The 25,667-nt window shown below is 46.9% G+C and overlaps 1 protein-coding gene across 6 annotated transcripts in view; it reads right to left on the reverse strand.

The window, feature by feature from the left end:
* Positions 1-6,896: 6,896 nt before the first annotated feature.
* GGA2 (golgi associated, gamma adaptin ear containing, ARF binding protein 2) overlaps positions 6,897-25,667 on the reverse strand; it is a 43,499-nt gene continuing 24,728 nt past the window's right edge. For all 6 annotated transcript variants that reach the window (XM_054533646.2, XM_054533648.2, XM_054533647.2 and 3 more), the window contains 9 exons: positions 23,266-23,347; positions 20,997-21,122; positions 20,114-20,236; positions 19,242-19,270; positions 18,728-18,858; positions 15,227-15,384; positions 10,417-10,586; positions 9,304-9,414; positions 6,897-8,118 (listed from right to left, as the gene is read on the reverse strand). In XM_054533646.2, the coding sequence (XP_054389621.1) occupies positions 8,008-8,118; positions 9,304-9,414; positions 10,417-10,586; positions 15,227-15,384; positions 18,728-18,858; positions 19,242-19,270; positions 20,114-20,236; positions 20,997-21,122; positions 23,266-23,347 (1,041 nt within the window). In that variant the 3' untranslated portion in view covers positions 6,897-8,007. The remainder of the gene's footprint in view (positions 8,119-9,303; positions 9,415-10,416; positions 10,587-15,226; positions 15,385-18,727; positions 18,859-19,241; positions 19,271-20,113; positions 20,237-20,996; positions 21,123-23,265; positions 23,348-25,667) is intronic.

Below are 25,667 nucleotides of genomic sequence, written 5' to 3' on the forward strand. Positions count from 1 at the left end.
TTTTGAGACAGAGCCTTGCTCTGTGGCCCAGGCTGGAATGCAGTGGCACGATATCCATTCACTGCAAGCTCCGCCTTCTGGGTTCACGCCATTCTCCTGCCTCAGCCTCCCAAGTAGCTGGGACTACAGGCACCCGCCACCACGCCCAGCTAATTTTTGTATTTTTAGTAGAGACAGGGTTTCACCGTGTTAGCCAGGATGGTCCCGATCTCCTGACCTCATGATCCACCTGCCTTGGCCTCCCAAAGTGCTGGGATTACAGGCATGAGCCACTGCGCCTGGCCTACGCAGCTAATTTTTGTATTTTTGGTAAAGATGGGATTTCACCATGTTGGCCAGGATGGTCTCCATCTCTTGACTTCGTGATCCAGCTGCCTTGGCCTCCAAAAGTGCTGGGATTACAGGCGTGAGCCACCGCGCCCGGCTGGTTTATATTTTTTTATTATTTATAGAGATGGCATCTTGCTTTGCTGCCAAGGTTGGTTTCAAAATTCCCCGGGGATTCAAGCAATCCCATCTCAGCCTCCCAAAGTGTTGGGATTGCAGGCCTGAGCTACCGTGCTCAGCCCTTAAATTCTTTTAAATTTATTGAGACTTGTTTTATGGCCTAGCATTGGTCTATCCTGAAGACTGTTCCATGTGCACTTGAAAATATGTATCTGCAGTCATTGGGTGGAGTGTCATGTATATTTTAGCTACGTTAATAGTGTTGTTCAACTATTTTATATCCTTGCTGATTTTCTATGTAGTTGTTCTGTCATTACTGAAGGTAAGGTATTTAGATCTCCAATTATTATTATTTTTGAGACAGTCTTGCTCTGTCGCCCAGGCTGGAGTGCAGTGGCACGATTTCAGCTCAGTGCAACCTTGCCTCCCGCGTTCAAGTGATTCTCCTGCCTCAGCCTCCTGAGTATCTGGGAGTATAGGCGCGTGCCACTAGGCCCGGCTAATTTTTGTATTTTTTAGTAGAGATGGCGTTTCACCATGTTGGTCAGGCTGGTCTCGAACTCCTGACCTCGTGATTCACCCCCCCCCCCCCCCCGGCCTCCCAAAGTGCTGGGATTACAAGCGTGAGCCACTGCACTTGGCCCTATTATTTACTTATTTTTTTTGGAGACGGAGTTTGCACTTGTTGGCCAGGCTGGAGTGCAATGGTGCAATCTTGGCTCACCGCTACCTCCGCCTCCCAGGTTCAAGTGATTCTCCCACCTCAGCCTCCTGAGTAGCTGGGATTACAGGCATGCACCACCACACTCCAATAATAATTGGAGGCCAGGTACGGTGGCTCATGCCTGTAATCCCAGCACTTTGGGAGGCCGAGGTGGGTGGATCACGTGAGGTCAGGAGTTTGTGACCAGCCTGAACAACATTGAGAAACCCTGTCTCTACTAAAAATACAAAAATTAGCCAGGCATGGTGGTGGGCACCTGTAATCCCAGCTACTCGGGAGACTGAGGCAGGAGAATCGCTTGAATCCAGGAGGTGGAGGTTGCAGTGAGGTGAGATCGCGCCACTGCACTGCAGCCTGGGAGACAGAGCAAGACTGTCTCAAAAAAAAAAAAAAAAAAGAAAAGAAAAAAAAAGTATTTTGTGTGATATTAACACAGCCACTCTAGCTTTCTTATTACTATTTGCATGGCTAATTTTTTATCCTTTACTTCCAACTGATTTGTGAACCTAAGTGTACCTTTTGCAGACAGCACAGAGGTGGAATTTGGTGGTGGTGCTGTTTTCAATCCAGTATGACAGTTTCCGCCTTTTTGGAGACAGGGTCTGGCTCTGCCACCCAGGCTGGAGTGCAGTGGTATGATCTTGTCTCACCACTGCCTCCTCTGCAACCTCTGCCTCCTGGGCTCAAGCCAGCCTCCCACCTCAGCCTCCCAAGTAGCTGGGACTACAGGCACATGCCACCATTCCCAGGTAATTTTTTGTAGAGACAGGGGTCTCACTATGTTGCCGAGGGTGGTCTCAAACTCCTGGGCTCAAGCAATCCTCCCATCTCAGCTTCCCAAAGTGCTGGGATTACAGGCTCAAGCCACCACACGGTTTCCTCACAGCCTTTTGAGTTAAGGCAGGTAGTATTTCTATTTCCAAAAGAGGAAACTGAAGCTGAGATGAGGCTATGCTGTAGAGAAACTTGAATGCTAGGGCAATTGATTTTACTTAATCCAAAAAGATATGCAGTACTAATTAAATATGATTAGAGATGCAGTAGGGTCAGGCTAGGCATGGTGGCTCATGCCTGTAATCCCAGCACTTTGGGAGGCCAGGAGTCCAAGACTAGCCTGGGCAACATGGTGAGGCCCTCATCTCTACAAAAATTTAAAACTTAGGTGTGGCGGCACGCATCTGTAATCCTAGCTACTTGGGAGGCCAAAGTGGGAGGATCCCTAGAGCCTAGGAGTTTGAGGCTGCAGTGAGCTATGACCATGCCACTGCACTCCAGCATGTCTCTTAAAAAAAAAGAAAAAAACTGGTCATGTAAAGAAGGCACAAGGAGAACACCACGTGACAATGAAGGCAAAGGCTGGAGTTATGCAGCTACAGGCTAAGGAAGTCAAAGATGGTGGAAGCCAGCAACCACCAAGAGGGAGTACCGTGGCCCTAATATTAGACTCCCACCCCGCAGAGCTCAGACAACACATCTGTTGACTTAAACCACCCAGCTTGCGGTACATTGGCACAGCAGTTCTAAGGAACTAATACAGAGAAAAATAAATATTTCGACTGGCACTTTGGGTTTGTGTATTGCAGCTGATCCTGATCTTAACAAAGGGTATGGTCAGATTTTTTTTTTTTTTTGAGATGGAGTCTTGCTGTATTGCCCAGCCTGGAGTGCAGTGGCATGATCTCGGCTCACTGCAAACTCCACCTTCCAGGTTCAAGCGATTTCCAGCTAATTTTTGTACTTTTAGTACATGGCCAGGCTGGTCTCGAACTCCTAATCTCATAATCCTTCGCCTTGGCCTCCCAAACTGCTAGGATTACAGGCATGAGCCGCCATGCCCGGCTGGTATGGTCAGATTTTATTAAAAGTATCAACCTTTTTTGCTGCCTATAAAAATGTTCATAAGTTATCAGTATTCTTAGCACAATTTCTGTGGTTTTATGAGAGCAGGAGAGGCTGTGAAATGAACAGTGATGAAATGGAAGTCACCACTGTTTACAATGGTCAAGAAAATCTCAGATGTGAAGGTGATTTGAGAAATAGCACCTAAATTTATAGAGTATCTATCCTATCTGCTATTTTGTACACCTCATTAAATTCTCACCAAAATGTGTGAAGTAGACTTCTAACATTTTTACCACTTACGGATATAAAAACTGAGGCCCAGAGATCACTGACTTGCCCAAGATGCTACAGGTGGTAAAAAACTAGAAATTGAACCTGACTCCCCAGCCCACACTGGGTTCACTCTAGCGCCCAGGGCTGCCAGAATTGAGGCAAGAGACGGTTGCCAGGGAAAAGTCTGGCGGCCTGCTTGGCTGCCTGGGAATGGTGCCAGCGGGAGGGAGAGGATACAAGGAAACTGTGAGGGAATTGCTACCCCAGTTTTAACATGCAGCACTTTCAACACATAAATGCTTGATTTGTACCATATGAGCTCAGGGAAGAGAGCGGGGTTATGTTTCTAAGTAATTCATACTGATAATGGCATTCTCTCCAAGCTATCTATGGTGTTACATGAAAAGAACAAAACACAGAACAGTATACTGTATTTTCTTGAACATGCCTAGAATCGCTCTGAAAAGAGAGGATGGCAACTGGGTAGGGAAGAATTTTCATCTTTCATAATTTTGAATCATGACAATGTCTTTATCTTAAAAAAAGACGACACTGAGCACAAAAAAATAAGGTTTTATTTTCAGCTGATTTTAGAAAGCTCAGAAAAAATTGAAAGAAAATTTATCTATAATTCCCTGACCCAAAGATTACCTGTCAGATGTGCACACAAACATCCTGGTGCATCGCTTGGCTTTAAAACAAACTGGGGTCAGGACATGGTGGCTCATGCCTGTAATCCCAGCACTTTGTGAGGTCAAGGCAGGAGGATCTCTTGAGCCCAGGAGACCAGCCTGGGCAACATAGAGATCCAGTCTTTACCAAAAACTGCAACATTAGCTGGGCGTGGCAGCATGCACCTGTAGTCCCAGCTACTCCAGAGGCTGAAGCCGGAGGATCGCCTGAGCACAGGAATTCAAGGCTGTATTGAGCTACAATCATGCCACTGCACTCCAGCCTGGGCAACAGAGCAAAGCCCTGTCTCAAGAAAACAAACAAACTCACTTTTATACTCCTGACGCTGGGTAAGCATCTTCTATAATGGGTATATTTAAAGGATTTGAGATTAATATTGTAGTAGGCAAGCACTATTTGTATTCTAGAATATTGCCCTTGCTTTCTAGCTTTAACATTTTCTGTCTCAATTTACACTATTTTTACTAGGTAATATTCACTTTTCTTTTGGTTGTCATTTATTGTTTTCAACACTATCTTCATGACCTGTTTGTGTTCAGAGTGGCTCACAGATAAGGAAACATTTTTGCCCAGTCTTAAGTTCATGGAAGATAATAGGAAGAGTAATTAACTGCAGCAAAAGGTTACGACAAAACATGGCATTATCAGGGCTTGAAAGGACTTTATTGTGGCTGTGGTGAAGCAGGCCCTGGTCTTGGCAGATGATAGCAGAAGGGCACTGAGTGCCAGTGTGCAACTTGAATTTGATCCCATAAAGTTAGGCATCAGGAAGCCATTCAGAATTTTTCACCCGGTCAGATGCTCAGATTTGCCAGAGAACTCTGGTAGTGGCAAGAACCAGGGCTGGTGCTCAGAACTGGGATAGAGGCATTGTCCCCCCCCCCCCAAAAAAAGCCCAAATCAGAGCAGTGGCAATGTAAGTGCAGGGAGGACATGATGTGGGATTATTTAGAAAACAGGCCAAATGACATGCAACTACTCCGCGGATACAGACGAAGCAGGAATCAGGGACCCAATAAGTCTCAGGTACTTTCAAGTAAGACCATGTAGGTGGAAAGGGGCAGGACTCTGGGTTCCATTCTAAGTAACTGAGACTGACGCAGCAGTGGAACCTCCAGATACAGATAACCCCTGACAGACTGAAATACGATCTGGGGACAGCAAGGTGGTGGTAGCTTGAGAGAGGTCTACAATCCACCTAATGGTTTAGAGCCGCCTGACTACCAGGCCTCTGTGTGGATGGGAAAGTCCTGAGGATTGGACTCTGGAAAACCACCACACTTAAGAGACAGAGAAAAAAGAGCAGTCACGGAGGTAGGTCACGAAATAGGGGTCAACAGGACCCCCGAGGAGTTCAAGATACTGGAAAGCACTGGCCATGAGTGCCAGATCTCCAGCACACACATCATGAATTTGCTTCTCCCCAGAGGAACAGAAGCTCCTTCAGCGTGGTGCCTGGCTCAGGGTAGCTGGTCAACAACTAGCTTTTAAAAAAACAGAGACAAGGTCTCACTATGTAGCCCAGGCTGGACTTGAAATCCTGGGCTCAAGCGATCATCCCACTCAGCCTCCCAAAATGCTGGGATTATAGGCATGAGCCACTGTGCACAGCCAATAACTACTTGAGTGAATGAAGAGATAGGAGCTGGGCTGTAAGTGGCCACTGGACTTGCTGATTAGAAGGGAGTGATGCCATAAACCACAGCCACTTTCAGGACAGCAGCCTGCCTCCTCTCCTCCTACCTTTATCCTGTCCAACACCTAAGTATAGTAGTACCATTGGAAGTCTGTCTCCTCAAAAGCAAGAATGTTCAGGTACACACGTGTGAGTTCACCTCTTAACTATAGGGGAGAAAACCTGTCTTTATGTATAAGTCTCATTCACTCATTTTGACCAAAACCCTTCAGAGGGAGATGCTGTCATTATGATGGGTACCTCTTCAAGACTATGCAACAGCAACAGAGTCTATAAAAGCTACACAGAGGCCGGGTGCGGTGGCTCACGCCTGTAATCCCAGCACTCTGGGAGGCTGGGGCAGGCGGATCACCTGAGGTCGGGAGTTCGAGACCAGCCTGGCCAACATGGTGAAATCCTGTCTCTACTAAAAATACAAAAATTAGCTGGGCGTGCTGGCTCACGCCTGTAGTCCCAGCTACTCGGGAGGCTGAGGCACGAGAATAGCTTGAACCTGGTAGGCAGAGATTGCAGTGAGCTGAGATTATACCACCGTACTCCAGCCTGAGTGAGAGTGAGATTTGGCCTCAAAAAACAAAAAACAAAAAGCCACACACAACACAAGCAAGAAAGTACTTTTAGATTAAAATTCGTCTTATGTGAATTATGGCAAATGAAATCACCCCACTGTTTATCTGTTTTATGAGTTTTTACATTTGCTTAAAATTAGCATACTTGATCTTTTATAGTTTCCATCTCCACCAATTAGTATTGGCAGATTTCCACTATATGTAGAAGTCAAAAGATCAGACTGTAAAAATATCAGATATTGTAATTAAGAGCTCCAAACAAGTCTTGCAGTTTCGGAGGTAGAAACCCACCCAGCCAGTTCAGCTGCTTGGACTTCAAAGCCCTCCGCCTGGCCATCTCAGCCAGGCTCAGGTTCCTTCTCCCACAGATCAGGCCAAGCAGGACTTGTCAAACATACACATTCAAGTTCCTAGCACACAGTAGGTGCTAAGTGGGAATTGATTATAAACTTGAATTCTTCCATCAACAAATATCCACCTCTCCTGTCCAACTTGCCTCAGATCTTCAGGTTCTCTCTTCACTGAGGCAGCTAAGCTTCTACATCCTTCATGAAGTTTCCTTTACTTCTCGACAGAAGACAGTTCCCTTTAGGCCTATCATCTCTAAATGCAACTGGCTTTCCATTTTCCACTTACTCAACACTCCACAAAGTACATTTGCTACATGGTATTTATTCAATGACTGTATATTTAGTCACCACCTCAATCACTGCTAAGCTCTCTTCACGTCTATCTGTACCACAGTTTCCCATCTTAGACTGTGACATCAACTGGCAAGGGCTTGCTGTTGGCCGATTCACCATGACTGACATGGTGTGTCACAAAGAGCTCTGAGTAAATGCTGTGAAGGAAGAGGATGAGGATGGAGATGAGGATCCTGAGAAGGGCCCAGACTGGCTGCCCAACCCATGGACCTGAGTCCTGAGTAAGGCCTGGGAGGTCTGTCCAGGGGTGACTCTAAGGCACAGTGGTGAAGGACATGATTGGTCCCCCAAGTGTGGTCCTCAGGTCTCATGGCAGCCACTCGCCTGGTAACAGTGCAACAAGCATTCCATTTAGAAGATCTTCCAGAACACACACAAGAAGCATTGTCTAATGAAAATGGAGACAAGGTCTTTCTTGGAAGAGAGTGCCCAAGTAGATACTCTCTGCCCCAAGACTAACCAGGTCCCTTTTAAGGTCCCTGAGAACAGCAGCCTGGGAGCAACCAAGACTTTCAAAGGCTGACAAGGCACAGAGTGGATGAATGGAACGAACAATACATGAAAAAAACACTTTGGCTGATAGAACCTCCAACCTGAGGCAGGGACAGTGTCGCTCGCTGACATGCAGAAACGTAACTGTAGCAGAGATGATGATGATGAGAAATGCTTCGCATTTCCCACAATGCCGATATCCCAAGCCCTGTGCTACCACCCTCTCCCCGAACACACACACACACACACACACACACACACACACACACACACACACACACCTCCCCGAACACACACACACACACACACACACACACACACACACACACACACACACACACACACACACACACACACACACACACACACACACACACACACACACACACACACACACACACACACACACACACACACTCTGCAGAATAAGTCAGAGGTTGACACCCAGAGCCTGACATCAGGATAGGACTCTTGGCACTCTGCACTGAAACACCGTGATTAGTCTTGACTAGACAGCAAAAGTAATGCCAGCCTAAGCTTGAAATGAAGGGTCCATCTTGTGAAAAGTTAGGCTGCGCCCAAGACAGCCAGGTCTGGAAAGTCTTTCACTTCTCCTACTTCGCTGAAAGGCTGTCCACCTTGGTTGAATGTCAGCTTGTACCGTAAGCGGATAGGTTCCTGGGACAGAAGAGACAGAAGATGTTATCAGTGGAGAGCAACCCAGGAACAGGGGTCAATGTTAACTCAAGTCAAGTGAGTGCTTCAAACAATTCTGACACAAAATACCTGGGATACTCTCTTTGGGACTACAAACAAGGGGAAACAGGCACATATCCTGGGAACCCTTCGATACTTCTGCAGTCCTGAAATCCTGAGATGGGCTGCAATTCAGAGACCAGCTAAGGAAAACAGGCCTTGTCCTTTCAGAGGACTCCAGAGGATTAGGGAGAGTTCATGTGTCCCTCCCTTGGTCCCCAGTTATGACAATCCATCTGATCTTCCTTCAATGAGCCCCAAAGACAGACTCCAGCGAGGGATATTCCACATATACCCCTAACACCCAACCAAACCAGAGACTGACTTTCTTTTTTCTCTTTTCCTTCCTTCCTTCCTCCCTCCCTCCCTCTCTCTTTCATCTATCTATCTGTCTGTCTGTCTGTCTGTCTATCTATCTGATGGAGTCTCGCTCTATCACCAGGCTGGAGTGCAGTGGTACGATCTTGGGTCACTGCAATCTCCGCCTCCTGGGTTCAAGCAATTCTCCTGCCTCAGCCTCCCGAGTAGCTGAGACTACAGGCACACGCCACCATGCCCAGCTAATTTTTGTATTTTTAATAGAGATGGGGTTTCACCATGTTGGCCAGGATGGTCTCGATCTCTTGACCTCGTGATCCATCCGCCTCAGCCTCCCAAAGTGCTGGGATTACAGGCGTGGGCCACTGCACCTGGCCAACTTTATTTTTTTTTGAGATGGAGTCTTGCTCTGTTGCCCAGGCTGGAGTGCAGTAGTGCGATCTTGGTTCATTGCAACCTCCACCTCCTGGGTTCAAGCGATTCTCCTGCCTCAGCCTCCTGAGTAGCTAGAACTAAAGGCGCGTGCCCCCACACCCAGCTAATTTTTGTATTTTTAGTAAAGATGGGGTTTCACCATGTTGGCCAGGCTGGTCTCAAACTCCTGACCTCAGGTGGTCCACCTGCCTCAGCCTCCCAAAGTGCTGGGATTACAGGGGTGAACCACTGTGCCCGGCAAACCAGAGACTTTAGAGCAAGGCCTCAATGTGTCTCTCTCTCTACCCACAAAGTTACCTCCCCTTACAGTTCAGAGGCCCCCATCTCCCTGCTACCACAGACACTGGAACATACTTTGTGTGGATTGTCAAGCAGCAGCATCTGAGATATCACAGCTGGAGGCATCAAAGGACTGAATGCAGGAAGCTTGGAGCTGGATGCCGGCTGCAGCTTCACTCTCATTGACTATCGGGGGAAGAAAACCAGCATGTAACTCATTCCTAACCACAGCTTCCAGGACGGAGATCAGGTGATGGGGAGTTGGACCTCCCCAACACCCCTCCAAGAGGAAATGGCCCTCTTAGATGTGGTACCCCGAGGCACCTATGGGAGCCCAAGCAGACAGACTCCCACTAATTGATAAAAGGATCTAAGAGGCCTTTCCTTCCACACACAGAATGGATCGGGAGTTGTGCGGTCAATAACCGGCATCTGAGAGGCAGCATCAACAGCCAGGGCACATCTTGGGTTGAATTCTAACTCTGCTTCTCACTAGCTCTGTGACCTTGAGTAAAATATTTAATTTCTGAGCCTCGGGTTAACTTATAAAACAGAGGTGGTAGCAGAACATTGTCCACAGGACTACCATAAGAAGTAGAGACTGCAGGTCATATTTTTGTCTGTCTCGAATCTTTTCCTTTCAGGACAGGCCCCTTCCCCTGTGACTGTGGGATGCCTGTTAATCAGTAGGGCCCCACTTCCCTTGAAAAGGGGTGGATATGTTTATCTCACATTGGCCAAGTGTCTCATATCCCAGGATACAAGTTCCTGGTCCAAGGTATGGAAGTAACACCAACAAGCCCAATCAGAGCCCTTTCCTGGGTAATCAACATACATGCTTCATGCCTGGTGAGAGTTTCTGAGATAAAGAGGGTTAAGGACCATGCAACCTTGGAGCTGTGGGTAGCCACTTTCCTGTTTGTGGCGAAACTGTCAGAATGGTGCCAAAGAAAAGCAGAGTCAAGAGATACAGACAGATTCTTAAGGCATCGTTTAAGAACCTATCTGGATCCACTCATATCTGAAGCCAGATATTCAGGAATCCCCAGTCAGGTAAGCCATTACATTCCCACTTAAGATAGTTTGAGTGAAGATTCTTTCCTTGACACTCGACAGATAAGTCCCAGCAAAGAACCTGGCACTCAAAAACGACAGCCATTACTGAGAAATCCTCAACAGATGACTCACCTTTGGCACAGCCACTTGAAACATGATATCCCAGACAGGCTGGGGAGCCGTGCTCATCATGGTCAAGAGCAGCACCTGTACCTCTGGGTGCCCAGGGGCTCCTGTCTGGGAGAAGTGGAGCAGAATTCTGAATCCATTCCGGTCATACACAATGAGAGGTGGCAGGCTGCCTGGCAGAGAGGGTGCGAGCAGAAGGGTTAACACCACTACAAACCCCCCAGACAGCCAGGCTGGAAAGAGATGTACATGTTATCCCCAGATGCTGTTGCTTCTCCATGCAGAACATGTCCACGACTGAATTCCTCTGCACTACCATAATTCAAGTCCTAGCTGGACTCTAGCTGGACTCCTATGACCCTTCAAACTGACCTTTCTCCACCATCCAACCATCATACACACACCACCAGTTATTAAAAATCACATTTTTGAGGAAGATATGATCATGATTAAAATCATGCATGAACACTATAGAAAACAGAGAATTATCAGCCAGGCGTGGGGGCTCACGTCTGTAATCCCAGCACTTTAGGAGGCTGAGGTGGGTGGATCACTTGAGGTTAAGAGTTCAAGACCAGCCTGGACAACATGGCAAAACCCCATCTCTACTAAAAATACAAAAATTAGCCGGGCATGGTGGTACACGCCTGTAATCCCAGCCATTTGAGAGGCTGAGGCACAAAAATCACTTGAACTCGGGAGGCGGAGGTTGCAGTGAACTGCACTCCAGCCTAGGTGACAGAGCCAGACTGTCTCAAAAAAAACAAACAAAAAACGAAAAACCACACACACAAACAGGATTATCATTAAAAAATGAAATAAATGCCTTTTTTTTTTTTGAGATGGACTTTCGCTTTTGTTGCCCAGGCTGGAGTGCAATGGCATGATCTTGGCTCACTGCAACCTCCGCCTCCCGGGTAGCTGGGATTACAGGCATGCACCACCACACCTGGCTAATTTTTGTGTTTTTAGTAGAGACGGGGTTTCTCCATGTTGGTCAGGCTGGGGGAGTTCAGGCCTCAAACTCCCGACCTCAGGTGATCCGCCCACCTCGACCTCCCAAAGTGCTGGGATTACAGGCGTGAGCCACCACACCCAGCCAATGCATTCTTAATTCTACCCAGAAATAACCACTTACTTCCTTCTGGTCTTTTTTGTATGACTACAAACACACACATATGCTCACACACACACATATACCACCTTATATTTAATTGTACAAAACCGTAGATACCAAATCACCTCAAATTAATAAGTTTAATAACATTCCAATGGAAATTCTAAAGAGACTTAATTTAGCTAAGGAGTGACTCTAATGTTTATTTGAGGGGGAAAAACTATGTAAGACTAACCAATAAATTTAAAAAGGGGGGCAGGGCTATAGCAAATACTCAGATAAAATTACAATTCAAGTAAAGTGACATAAACAAAACGTGCAGAACAAATCTAAATGAGACTGTAACATAACATATCCTTCAAAAATCAGGGCTGGCTCAATGAATGGCACTCAGATTGGTTAATCAGCTGGGAAAAAACCTTAATATCAAAATATACATTACTAAAATATAGCTTAGAGCTGGGTATGGTGTCTCATGCCTGTAATCCCAGCTACTCAGGAGGCTGAGATGGGAAAACTGCTTGAGGTCAGGAGTTCAAGACCAGCCTGGGCAATACAGTGAGATCTGCCTCCCACCCCCAAAAAGACAATAAAAATTTGCTGGATGTGGTGGTGCATGCCTGTCATCCTAGCTACCTGGGAGTCTGAGGCAGGAGGATTGCTTGAGCCCAGGAGGAATATGAGGCTGCAGTGAGCTATGACTGTGCCACCGCACTCCTGCCTAGGCGATGGAGTGAAGCCCCATCTCAAAAAAATTAAAACATAGTTTAACAATGAAACTACCAAAGATTTAAGAGACTGAAAATACCAGTGGAGTATGGTGGCAAGAGTATGGGGAAAAAAAGCAACCTTTTCAGAAGGGAAATTGGTAATGCAGATCAAAATTTTAAATGTCTACATGTGGCATTTCACTGGTATTATGATCTCCTAATAATCAGGAAGGTATAAAAGGAAGGTATAAAGAAAGGCATCCAAAGATGTTCTTTGTAGCCCTGGTTTTTTTTTGTTTTTGTTTTTTTTAGACAGTCTCACTGTGTCACCCAGGCTGGAATGCAGTGGTGCAATCTCAGCTCACTGCAACCTCCGCCTCCCAGGTTCAAGTGATTCTCTTGCCTCAGCCTCCCAAGTAGCTGGGACTACAGGTGCCCACACCACGCCTGGCTAATTTCTTTTGTGTTTTTTAGTAGAGACAGGGTTTCACCATGTTGGCCAGGTTGGTCTCAAACTCCTGACCTCAGGTGATTGCCCACCTTGGCCTCCCAAAGTGCTGGGATTACAGGCGTGAGCCACCACACCCGGCCTGTAGCCCTGTTTTTAACAGTAAACAGGTAGAAAGAAATTGACCTTCAGAGAAGGACTGAATAAGCTGGACATAGTGGCGCATGCCTGTAGTCCCAGCTACTTGGGAGGCCAAGGTGGGAAGATGGCTTGAGCCTGGAGGACGGAGGTTGTAGTGAACTGAGATGGCGCCACTGCACTCCAGCCTGGGTGATAGGGCCAGACCTTGTCTCAAAAATAAAATTAAAAAAAAAAAAAAAAATGACTGAATAGGGCTGGGCGCGGTGGCTCACGCCTGTAATCCCAGCACTTTGGGAGGCCGAGGTGGGCAGATCACGAGGTCAAGAGATTGAGACCATCCTGGCTAACACGGTGAAACCCTGTCTCTACTAAAAATACAAAAAATTAGCTGCGCATGGTTGTTGGCACCTGTGTCCCAGCTACTCGGGAGGCTGAGGCAAGAGAATGGTGTGAACCCAGGAGGTGGAGCTTGCAGTGAGCCAAGATCATGCCGCTACAATCCAGCCTGGGCGACAGTGAGACTCTGTCTTAAAAAAAAAAAAAAAAAAAAAAAAAAAAAGACTGAATAAACAGATTACAGTACCTCTACTTAATGGTGCATATATATAAGTTCATTAAAAATCAAGTTTTTAAAGAACAACTAAGGGCATAAAAATGGTATAGGCTTATAAATAACAGTAAATAGAGTATAACACATTCTGTATACACTGTGGTATCAAATTATTAAGAACTGTATGTACATATATATGTACATGATGAGACAAGAAGAAAATCTATCAAGACATGAACAGAATTTCCATCTCTGGCTGGTAATGGTATAGATGATTTTACTTTTCTAGTCTTTTTTTTTTTTTTTTTTGAGTCAGAGTCTTCTCTGTTGCTCAGACTGAAGCACAGTGGCACGATCTCAGCTCACTGCAACTTCTGCCGTCTGGGTTCAGGTGATTCTCCTGGTTCAGGCTCCTGAGTAGCTGGGATTACAGGTGTACACTACCACAACCAGCTAATTTTTATATTTTTAGGGTTTCACCATGTTGGCCAGGCTGGTCTTGAACTCCTGACCTCAAGTGATCTGCCCGCCTTGGCCTCCCAAAGTGCTGGGATTACAGGCATGGGCCACTGCGTCTGGCCTATTTTATCTTTAATAAAACTCTACATTTTGAACACGTATTTTTGTTTTTAACTTTTTTATTTTTTAAAGTTTCCTTTGTAATAATTTCAGACTTATAAAAAGTTATAAAACTAATACAAAAATTTCTATATACCCTTCATGTAGCTTCCCCAGATGTAAACATCGTAACTACAGTACAATTATTGAATTCAGAAAATTAACATTGAACATGTATTATTTCTTAAATCAAAAATCAGTAAAGAAATGTGCAAAGAGCTCCCACTGTTTACCAACTCTGTTTATTTATAAATTTGTCTGCCTGGCTTTCAGGGCTCTGTGAAATCTAACCTCACCACAAAGAGCCATAGGACGGCTCTGTGCTAAAGAGCCCAGGCCCTGGAACAGACGACCTGAGTTGTGTCCTGCTCTGCATACTAGTGTAGAGACGGTAGGCACCTTAATTAGCTGAGCCTTCCATTTCCTTCCCTTTTAACAGAGATAATATCCACTTTTCTGCTTTAATGAGGATCCCTAGAGAAGGAGGATCACTAGCCAAATTCATCCACTCATTTGAATTCTACCTCTTGCCAGTCATTTCAGGCCACATTAAACATTCCCTTCTTAATCCCAAATCAATGAACATTATGTGCCTAAGTAAGCCTTTTCATTAAATTCTGCCTGCCCATATCCTTGACAGTGTCAATACTAAGGAAGGCTAAGAAATCAGCTAAAAGACAAAGAAGCAAACTTTTTTTTTTTTGGAGACGGACTCTCACTTTGTCACCCAGGCTAGAGTGTGGTGGCATGATCTTGGCTCACTGCAACCTCTACCTCCTGGGTTCAAGCAATTCTCCTGCCTCAGCCTTCCAAGTAGCTGGGACTACAGGCATGCACCACCATGCCCAGCTAATGTTTGTATTTTTTGTAGAGAGAGGGCTTCGTTATGTTGGCCAGGCTGGTCTGGAACTCCTGGCCTCAAGTGATCACCTGCCTTGGCCTCCCAATTTTTTTCTTCACCCCCAAACAGAGATAAGGCTATGTCGCCCAGGCTGGTCTCAAACTCCTGGCCTCAAGTGATCCTCCCACCTCAGCCTCCCAAAGTGCTGGGATTACAGGCGTGAGTCACCATACCTGGCCACAACCTCTTACTTCCTGCCCTCATGCAAAATCTCTCCCATTTATCAACCGAATTTAAGGGCCACTTCTACCAAATCGGAGTGGAAAAAGCTGGGAGTCTAATAGATTCCCAGGGAAAAAAAAAAGGTGGGGAGTGAAACTGTACTTACTGGGCTTAACAGACTCCAAAGGGACAAACACTTGAGCCAGAGGTGTATTCTGTGAAGATGGGGAAGGAGCCAACGGGCCAGCCTCCCAGGACCAACCTGGAGAGGACTTAGTACCTGGTGGCACTTCCTTGGGGACACTTTTCTGCGAAACATAATTCCTACAAAGAAATAAAAAATATCAAAGATTAGCAAAAATTGTACCGATTTCCTGGAATTTGGGTTAGGCTTATTAAAGAACAAGGAAAAAATAACACACACACACACAGACACACACACACAGACACACACACACACACACACACACAGAGTTAGATGTCATATGCCTTTTTTTTTTTTTTTTTGATACAGTGTCTCGCTCTGTTGCCCAGGCTGGAGTGCAGTTGAACAGTCTCGGCTCACTGCAACCTCTGCCTCCCAGGCTCAAGCGATTCTCCTGACTCAGCCTCCTGAGTAGCTGGGATTACAGGCACCTGCCACCACGCCCGACTAATTTTTGTATTTTTATTAGAGACAGGGTTTCACCACTTTGGCTGCGCTGGTCTCAAACTCTTGACCTCAGGTGATCCGCCCGCCTCGGCCTCCCAAAGTGCTGGGATTACAGGCATGAGCTAATGCGCCAGATGTTATATGACTTTTGTCAAGTAATCGAACTCATACCTCAGCTTCCTCATCTGTTAAATGGGAATAACAGAAGTAATTTACCTCCTAGGGCTGTTATAAGAATCAAATGAGACAATGTATGAAAAGCACTTAGAGGCTGGGCACGGTGGCTCACGCCTGTAATCCCGGCACTTTGGGAGGCCGAGGCAGGTGGATCATTTGAGGTCAGGAGTTCAAGACCAGCCTGGCCGACATGGTGAAACCCCGTCTCTACTAAAAATACAAAAATTTAAAAAAAATAAAAAATAAAAAATTAGCCAGGCGGTGGTGGCGCACGCTTGTAATCCCAGCTACTCAGGAGGCTGAGGCAGGAGAATGGCTAGAGCCTGGGAGGCGGAGGTTGTGGTGAGCCGAGATCACACTACTGCACTCCAGCCTGGGCAACAGAGTGAGACTCCATCTCAGAAAAAAAAAAAAAAAAAAAGAAAGAAAGAAAAGCACTTAAAATGTCCACACATAATAAGAACCCAATAACCTAGAGCCTTTGTTATGAAGGTTGCTCGTGTTGTACCTGTCAGGCAGTCCCTGACAATAAGTAGCTCAGTTAGGTTGTTTCCCAGGTGTGATCACAGAGGGACTTGAGCCAGGCAGATGATACACAAATTACACCAGCTACTATCCACTCCATGATTTTGTCCATTTGGGACACAAACTGAAAACATTTTAGAAAACTAAAGTCCCGAGAGGAGAAATAACCCACCCTGCCCAAGTGGCTGAAAAAAAGAAGACTGAAAGAAATGATCTCTGGGTGGCAAATGGGAATGAACTCCCAGGACATCCCACTTCTGCCAGAGCCTGGTGGTTTCTATCAGGAACATGGGCACTTTCAGGCTGTTTGGGTGAAGGTAAGCTGCACTTTTCCAGAGGCAAAGAGACAGGATCTATGAAAATGTTGTTACATTCACACCTTAGAGAACCTCTCCCTTCAGGGATCTATACTATAAGGCACTCCCCCAAGCACCTCCAAACTTGAAATTATGTAAATGTCCACAAAAGGGAAATGATCAAATACATCCATGCAATAAATTGTAATATAGCTATTAAGACTGAGGCATATTTATAGAAACTGATACGAAATGCATCACAGATATAATATAATATGAAAAGGTCATGCTGGAGTGCAGTTTATAAATTAAAATCCTGTTTGTGTAACAAGACACGGGAATGTACCACTACATGTATAGAAAAAAAGCAAAGAAGGAACATTCAACCTTGTTTTTAGGGAGTGGCACTTTGCACTTTGTTGTATATTTCTCCATGGATCAAATTTTGCTTAACTTCAATTATATGGTTATTAGAAGGGAAAACGAAAACAAATAGCAAAAACCTCATGTTCTACTACTCCTAGTCCTTAAACCTCTTTTCAGATGTCTTGGCCAAAGCAGGTATTTTCCTATGACTTAGGAAAAGAAGTAAAATGAGAAAAGGGAAGCAGCATATTAAACTTTTTTTGAGAAAGGGTCTCACTCTGCTGCCCAGGCTGGAATGCAGTGGCATGGTAATGGCTCATTGCAGCCTCGACTTTCCGGGCTCAAGTGATCCTTCCACCTCAGCCTCCTGAGCAGCTGGGACTACAGGCATGACCTACCACGCCTGGCTAATTTTTGTATTTTTTGTAGAGATGGGGTTTTGCTATATCTCCCAGGCTGGTCTTGAACTCCAGGGCTCAAGCGATCCACCTGCTTTGGCCTCCCAAAGTTCTGGGATTACAGGTATGATATGGTTTGGCTGTGTCCCCACCCAAATCTCATCTTGAATTGTAGCACCCACAATTCCCACATGTTGTAGCAGGGACCCAGTAGGAGATAACTGAATCATGGGTGCAGTTTCCCCATACTGTTCCATGGTAGTAAGTCTCACGAGACCTGACGGTTTTACAAGGGGAAACCCTTTTTCGTTTGGCTCTCATTCCCTCGTCTGCCGCCACATAAGACATGCCTTTTGGCTGAGTGCGGTGGCTCATGCCTGTAATCCCAGCACTTTGGGGAAGCCAAGGCGGGCGGATCATGAGGTCAAGAGATCGAGACCATTCTGGCTAACACAGTGAAACCTCATCTCTACTAAAAAAAACACAAACAATTAACCGGGTGTGGTGGCACACGCCTGTAATCCCAGCTACTCAGGAGGCTGAGACAAAAGAATCGCTTGAACCTGGGAGGCAGAGGTTGCAGCGAGCTGAGATCGCACCACTGCACTCCACCTAGGGTGACAGAGCGAGACTCCATCTCAAAAAAAAAAAAAAACAAAAAAAGAAAACACATGCCTTTTGCCTTCCGCCATGACTGGGAGGCCTCCCCAGCCACGTGGAACTATGAGTCCATTAAACCTCTTTTTGTTTTTAAATTACACAGTCTTGGGTATGTCTTTATCAGCAGTGTGAAAACAAGTACAAGGCATGAGCCACCGCACCTGGCCTAAACTTTCAATAGAAAGATGTTTCTCGGCCAGGCAGACGGATCACCTGAGGTCAGGAGTTTGAGACCAGCCTGGCCAACATGGTGAAACCCCGTCTCTACTAAAAATTAAAAAAAAAATTAGCTGGGCATGGTGGCGCGTGCCTGTAATCCCAGCTACTCAGGAGGCTGAGGCAAGAGAATCGCTTGAACTCAGGAGGTAAAGGTTGTAGTGAGCCGAGATTGTGCCACTGCACTCTAGCCTGGGCAACAGAGTGAAACCCCGTCTAAAAAAAAAAGAAAAAAAGACCAAAAAAAAAAAAAGAAAGAAAGATGTTTCTCCAGGGCGAGAGGCTGTCTTAGAGCACCATTCTCTGGCCCTTGTCCCATGAGAAGGAACCGCACTCAGGAGCCACACTCTCCCAGTCCCCTTGCCCAGAAGACTCACAGAGGGCCCAGAGCTGGCTGTGGTGAGAGGAGGTCCAGCAAATTCCTGTCTGCAGAAGGGTTCTGAACGTCACCGCCTGGCAGCATGAGGGAGGGATTCCTCTTTTCCTCACAGCAATTCTGACCAGAACCCTGTCAAATCAGGAATGGCTAAAATAAGACCAGGGTATGAATGACCATCAGCCACAGTAAAACCAAGGCACAGCTCTCCTGAGCCCACCCAAGCTGCTGTGGCCCAGACTGGTGACATCTCTTGGGGCAAGAGGGGAAAGAAAGGGCAAGATCACATGCAGCTCCTGGGCAGACCTCCAGGAAGTAGGCGACTGGTGCAACCTGTCTCCGCCCAGGGTACCAGCCAGACAGTATGGGTGAGGAAGAGGCTTTGGACCTCCAAGGCCATGATCCCACCAGGACAGTGCAGGAGCACCTCTCTGCTCACCAGGCAGTGCTGCCTCACAAGGGCAGGTCTGAGACCCTCCCCTTCTCTCTCCAGGCCCTGGGAAGGGCATCCTTACCGTGCCTGTAACAGGAGCATCACTGATTCCTGTAAGAAAGGAGTAGAGTGAGATGCCTAACAGTAACTCCACCTGCTTCAAGATGAAGAGTAATGCCACACCCATCCTTTCTAGGACATCCAGAAAGTCTAGACAAATAAGCAACTTACTGAAGGTCATGCGACTTGTCCATGGCCAATCTGTGACTAATATGCAAGGGAGACCCTCTGAACTGCCCAGAACACCTGATTCCCTTGGCAGCAGGTATGTGCTCCCCAAGGGAACCAGCTCATTCTCCTACTCACAATCACCCTGACTCCCTCAGCAGCAGGTATGTGCTTCCTGAGGGGACCAGCTCACTCCCCTACTCACAACCACCCTGATTCCCTCAGCAGCAGGCATGTGCTTCCCGAGGAGACCAGCTCACTCCCCTACTCAGAACCCTGCTGATTCCCTCAGCAGCAGGCACTTGCTCCCAGAGGGAACCAGCTCACTCCTCCACTCACACCCATCCCGATTCCCTCAGCAGCAGGCATGTGCTCCCTGAGGGTCCAGCTCACTCTCCTACTCACAACCACCCTGATTCCCTCAGCAGCAGGTATGTGCTCCCTCAGCAGCAGACACGTGTTCTCCGAGGGTCCAGCTCACTCCCCTACTCACACTATTCCTGACTCGCTCAGCAGCAGACACGTGCTTCCCAAGGGGACCAGCTCACTCCCCTACTCACACCCATCCTGACTCCCTCAGCAGCAAGCACATGCTCCCAGAGGGAACCAGCTATTCACAACCATCTCGACTCCCTCAGCAGCAGGCATGTGCTCTGCGAAGGGAACCAGCTCACTCCCCTACTCGCACCCATCCTGTGCCTGCTCCCCACAAGCACCTGCCCTCACCCAAGGCTGCCAGGTCCTGATGAAGCAAAGATGGCACCACAGTCCCCGCCTGCGCAGGTCCATTGTCCACCTCCAAGTCAATCAGGGGGCAGGTCTTCATGCAGCCTGCTGGATTCTGAAAGACTAGAAAGCCCAGGGTTAGGAAGAGAAGTCAGTTGGACATGAGAGCAAAGTCTCCACATAAATCCTATCAGCTTCCCTCAGGCCACCTCCCAATCAAATGGTAACGCCCTCCCTGCCCTTCCAAGAAACTTCCACTCAGCTGAGTGTCCTGACACACAGCTCAGCTGGCATCCACGACAAGAGGGAGCCAAGGCCTGCCTTCCTACCCCAGAGATCACCGGCCCTCCTGCAAAGGTCCCATCACCCTGGAGGAAAGCAGATTCGGCCTTCTCCAGCTCAGGCCATTCTGAGGCTTCTGACCACAGCTGATCAGAATCACCCACAGTGCTTGAAAGACGCAGACCTCCAGGCCCAGCTCCAAGCAGTCTTGATTCAGAAAGTTCCAAGCCAGGGACTGCATTTCAACCAGTGCTCCAGGTGATTCTGATACAGCTGATCTGGCACTAGGAACCACTAAGGAAGATCGTTTCTTTTGTCTCTAGCTCCTGTATGTAAGCATTTATGAGAATTCAAACGCAGACACAGCTTAGCCATCTGCTTTTGTGTGTAGTCAAAGCTGGGGTCCAGCCTGGCAACCAGCTCATGACAATTCCTAAGGCTGGGCGTGGCAACATGAAACCCACTTTCACAGGAAGAGGAACAAAGGGCGAGTTCTCTCATTTCTATTCCTTAACCCAGAATATGTTTAGGACCCATTTCTTTTCTGGGAATTGCAAGCTGCCCCAAGGCAGAGAAGGCAAGGAGAAGCTTTCAAACATACCTCTGGAGACAGGGATGTCTCCCAATGAGCTGGTCACTCTGTTTCCAAAGGTGACCCGGCCCTCCATCACCTGTTTGTACAGCAGAACTCCTTGGGTGAGGAGGTCATTTGCCTGGAGAATTTCCGCTGAAGAATGAGGGAAGACTCAGAACCCCCTGGTTTGGCAACCAACAATCTCAGTCTTTTCTAAGCTTTTCCATAAAACAGCCTTCATATGGCTCGACTATGTTCAGTTTATCCACACCTCCTGTCCCCAGATTGTGTCATCGGACCCTATCAGGCCTAGTCAGTTAACCCGAGTCCTAACATGTTAGTAGTTCTCAATGCAGAAGGAAGCAAATCTGTTCACCTTCTACACCTGTACTGTCCAGAGTAATGGCCAGCAGTAAGCACTCAAATTAAGGCCCTTTCAATAACAAACTTTTAACTTTAACTCAGAACCTGAAGCTGGTGGCTCATGCCTATAATCCCACCATTTTGGGAGGCCGAGGCGGGTGGATCACCTGAGGTCAGGAGTTCGAGACTATCCTGGCCAACATGGTGAAATCCAGTTTCTACTAAAAATACAAAAAATCAGCCGTGGCGGGTGCATGTAATCCCAGCTATTCGGGAGGCTGAGGTGGGAGAATTGCTTAAATCCAGGAGACGGAGGTTGCAGTAAGCTGAGATCGCGCCATTGCACTCCAGCCGGGGCACCAAGAGCGAAACTCCATCTCAAGAAAAAAAGAAATATCAGAAACAGAACATTAGCAGCATCATGGGGGATGCCATGAACAAAACTGAGACCGAGAGAACTCTCAATTCAGAGGGCCTATTTTCATGCAAGGAAAAAAGGCTGTGCGTGGTGGTTCACACCTGTAATCCCAGCACTTTGGGAAGCCAAGGTAGGCAAATCACTTGAGCCCAGGAGTTTGAGACCAGCCTGGCCAACATGGCAATACTCCATCTCTACTAAAAGTACAAAAATTAGCCAGGTGTGGTGGTGCGCAACTGTAGTCCCAGCTACTCAGGAGGCTGAGGCATGAGAATAGCTTGAACACAGGACGTAAAGGCTGTAGAGGCTGCAGTGAGCTGAGCACGCCACTGGACTCCAGCCTGAGCAACAGAGTGAGATTGTCTCAAAAAAAGGAAAAAGGATTGCAGAGGGCATGCACGTGCTATCCACTAAGAGAGACTGAAGAAATATAAACCAATTATGCAGTATGGCTTTTCTTTTATGTCTGACTTAGAACAATTTTTTTTTAAGTTAGCAAGAGATGATTAAGGAGAAATTTTATCAGGGAAATCTGAACACTGACGGAATCTTTGATTATTTTGAAATGTCCAGAGGCCAGGGATTGTGGCTCACGCCTGTAATCCCAGCACTTTGGGAAGCCGAGGCAGATGGATCACTAGAGGCCAGAAGTTTGAAACCAGCCTGGCCAAAATGGTGAAACGTCATCTTACAAAAATACGAAAATTAGCCAGGCGTGATGGTGGGTGCCTATAATCCCAGCTACTTGGGAGGCTGAGGAAGGAGAATGGCTTGAACCCGGGAGGTAGAGGTTGCAGTGAGCCAAGACTGCACCACTGCACACTAGCCTGGACGACAGAGCGAGACTCCATCTCAAAAATAATTAAAAGAAAAAGAAACGTCTAGAATTTGCTTCAAAACAGACTAGGGAATGGGTTGGTACAGAGGTACAGATGACACAAGATAAAAAAAATCAGCTATGAGCTGGTAATTATTAAAGATGAGTGAAGAATACATAGGATTTATTTTACTATTCCCCTCTCTCATGTTTCGAGATTTTCCATAATAAAGAGTTAACATTTTTTTTTTAGTAACTGTGGACAATTCTCCACTTCCTTACAGATGTACCTTCCATTTCCCATCGGCCTGGCCCTCTTAGGTGACCTACCTGGCCCCTGAAGGTACAAAAGCCCGTAATCCCTTTGAGACACCACCCGCAGCTGTTTCTCTGGCCCCTGCGATTGGTCAGCTTTTCCTGAAGCCTCCAGTGGGATCTTTCTTCTACCTCTCACACCCCAATCTCCATGGCCAATTTCCACCCCTTTTCAGGCTTTAGACCTGCTGCTGATTTCTTACTGAAGCCTGGATCCTGCTAGAAGTCAGTTCTGAGGCAACTCAGGCCACACTCTCCCCAAGCCCAAGCTCCACGGAACCTAAAGTCCACTCTGTCTTGTTCCTGGCACAGCAGTGTGACAGGAGGGACTGAGTCTGTCTTGCAACTGGGCTGCTAGCTACACCCAAGGAAAGAAAACTTACCGAGTGCATCATCGTCATCAGTGGTGTCACTCGCCAGCCGGAACAGCGTGGGCCGCAGCTTTTCACACCTCTCATACACGATCTGAAAGAGCAGAGCTTGGTTCATGACACACGCCCGGGCACCCCATAAAGCCCCCCTCCAAGGCCCCAGGAGCCTCCGATCAGGCAGACGGCAGAGTCTGGGGCTTCAGAAGGCCTCCCATTGGTCCTGACTTAGAGACTGCAGTTTTGAAGTAACATGGCAGAGTTTCAGGAAAAGACTACAGGCTACAAGTGTATGATTTTTGAAAATAAAAGAATCTGACCGGGCAGAGTGGCTCATGTCTGTAATCCCAGCACTTTAGGAGACCAAGGTGGGCAGATCACCTGAGGTCAGGAGTTCAAGACCAGCCTGGCCAACATGGTGAAACCCTGTCTCTACTAAAAATACAAAAGTTAGCGGGTGCCTGTAATCCCAGCTACTCGGGAGGCTTTCTCCTAGGAATTTGGAAAGACAGTAGTTCATTTCTACTAATCTTGTGAAGTGGAAGGACAGGTAAATAAAGAAGTTATGTGGAGGTTGGCTCTCCTCCTGTGCAGAGAAACATAAAAAAAAAAACAAAAACTGGAATGCAGAGGGAGATGGCTGAAACAGACCTGCAGAAGGAGGTGGAGAACAGAGCTCCAAGGGAGTCCAACAGCATGGCTGCCTTGAACCTGGCACAGACAGGCTGTGGTTTCTTTTTGATTGTTTGTTTTATTTTTTGAGACAGAGTTTCGCTGTTGTTGCCCAGGCTGGAGTGCAATGGAATGATCTCAGCTCACCACAACCTCCGCCTCCCAGGTTCAAATGATTCCCCCTGCTTCAGCCTCCTGAGTAGCTGGGATTACAGGCATGCACCACCATGCCCGGCTGATACTGTATTTTTAGTAGAGACAGGGTTTCTCCATATTGGTCAGGCTGGTCTTGAACTCCTGAACTCAGGTCATCCACCTGCCTCGGCCCCCCAAAGTGCTGGGATTACAGGCATGAGCCACTGCGCCCGGCTGGGCTGTGGTTTCTTAGATATGACAACAAAAGCACCAGCAAGACATTAAAAAAAAAAAAAAAAAGGCCAGGCATGGTGGCTCATGCCTGTAATCCCAGCACTTCGGAAGGCCAAGGCAGGTGGATCACCTGAGGTCAGGGTTCAAGACCAGCCTGGCCAACATGGTGAAACCCTGTCTCTACTGGCCAGGCACGGTGGCTCACACCTGTAATCCCAGCACTTTGGGAGGCTGAGGTGGGCGGATCACCTGAGGTCAGGAGTTCAAGACCAGCCTAACCAACATAGAGAAACCCTGTCTCTACTAAAAAAAAAAAAAAAAAAAAAAAACACACAAAATTAGTCAGGCGTGCTGGCACATTCCTGTAATCCCAGCTACTCAGGAGGCTGAGGCAGGAGAATTGCTTGAACCTGGGAGGCGGAGGTTGTGGGGAGCTGAGATCAAGCAATTGCACTCCAGCCTGGGCGATACAGCGAGACCTTGTCTCAAAAAACAAAACAAAACAAAACTTTCCCGCTTCAAAAGATGCTATCAAAATAGTGAAAAGACAGCCCAAAGGATGGGAGAAAACTGTCTGATAAGGAACCTGTATCCAGAATATACAAAAAAAACGCTTGTAACTCAAAAATAAAAAGACAATCCAAAAGATGGGCAATGGATTTGCACAGACATGTCTCCTAAGATGTACAAGTGCCAATAAGCATAGGAAATGCCATCAAGAAACAGAAAGTTGCAATGAGACAGCACTTCACACCCTCCAGGAGGGCTCCAATCAAAAACATAACAGCAAATGTTGGCAGGATACAGAGAACTGGAGCCAATACATTGCTGCTGGGAATTCAAAATGGCACGGCCACTTTGGAAAACAGTTTGGCAGTTCCTCAAAATGTTAAATATGGAGTTACCCCAAGATCCAGCAATTCCATTTCTAGGTATATTCCCAAGAGAATTTAAAATCTATGTTCACATAAAAACTTGGACAAAGTTCAAAGTCATTATTCGTAATGAATAATTCAAAGGCATCATTCGTAATAGCCAAAAAGTAGAAACAACCCAAATGCCCATCAGCTGGTAAATGGAGAAACAAAATGTGGCATAGCCACACAATGGAACGCTATCCAGCCATGAAAAGGAATGAAGCAGTGACACATACTACCAGATGGATGCACCTGCAAACATTAGTCTATGTAAAGGAAGCCAGACACGAAAGCCCACGTATTGTGTAACCGCACTTGGACGAAGCATCCAAATAGGCAAATCCAGAGAGACAGAAAGTGGATTAGTGGTTGCTAGGGACTGGGGAAAGGGGTGTTTGGGAAAGGGGGAATGACTGTTGATGGGTACAAGGTTTCTTTTAGGGGTGATTAAGATATTCT

The sequence above is a fragment of the Pongo abelii genome, chromosome 18 (genome assembly GCF_028885655.2).
Source record: "Pongo abelii isolate AG06213 chromosome 18, NHGRI_mPonAbe1-v2.0_pri, whole genome shotgun sequence".
Lineage (NCBI taxonomy): Eukaryota > Metazoa > Chordata > Mammalia > Primates > Hominidae > Pongo > Pongo abelii.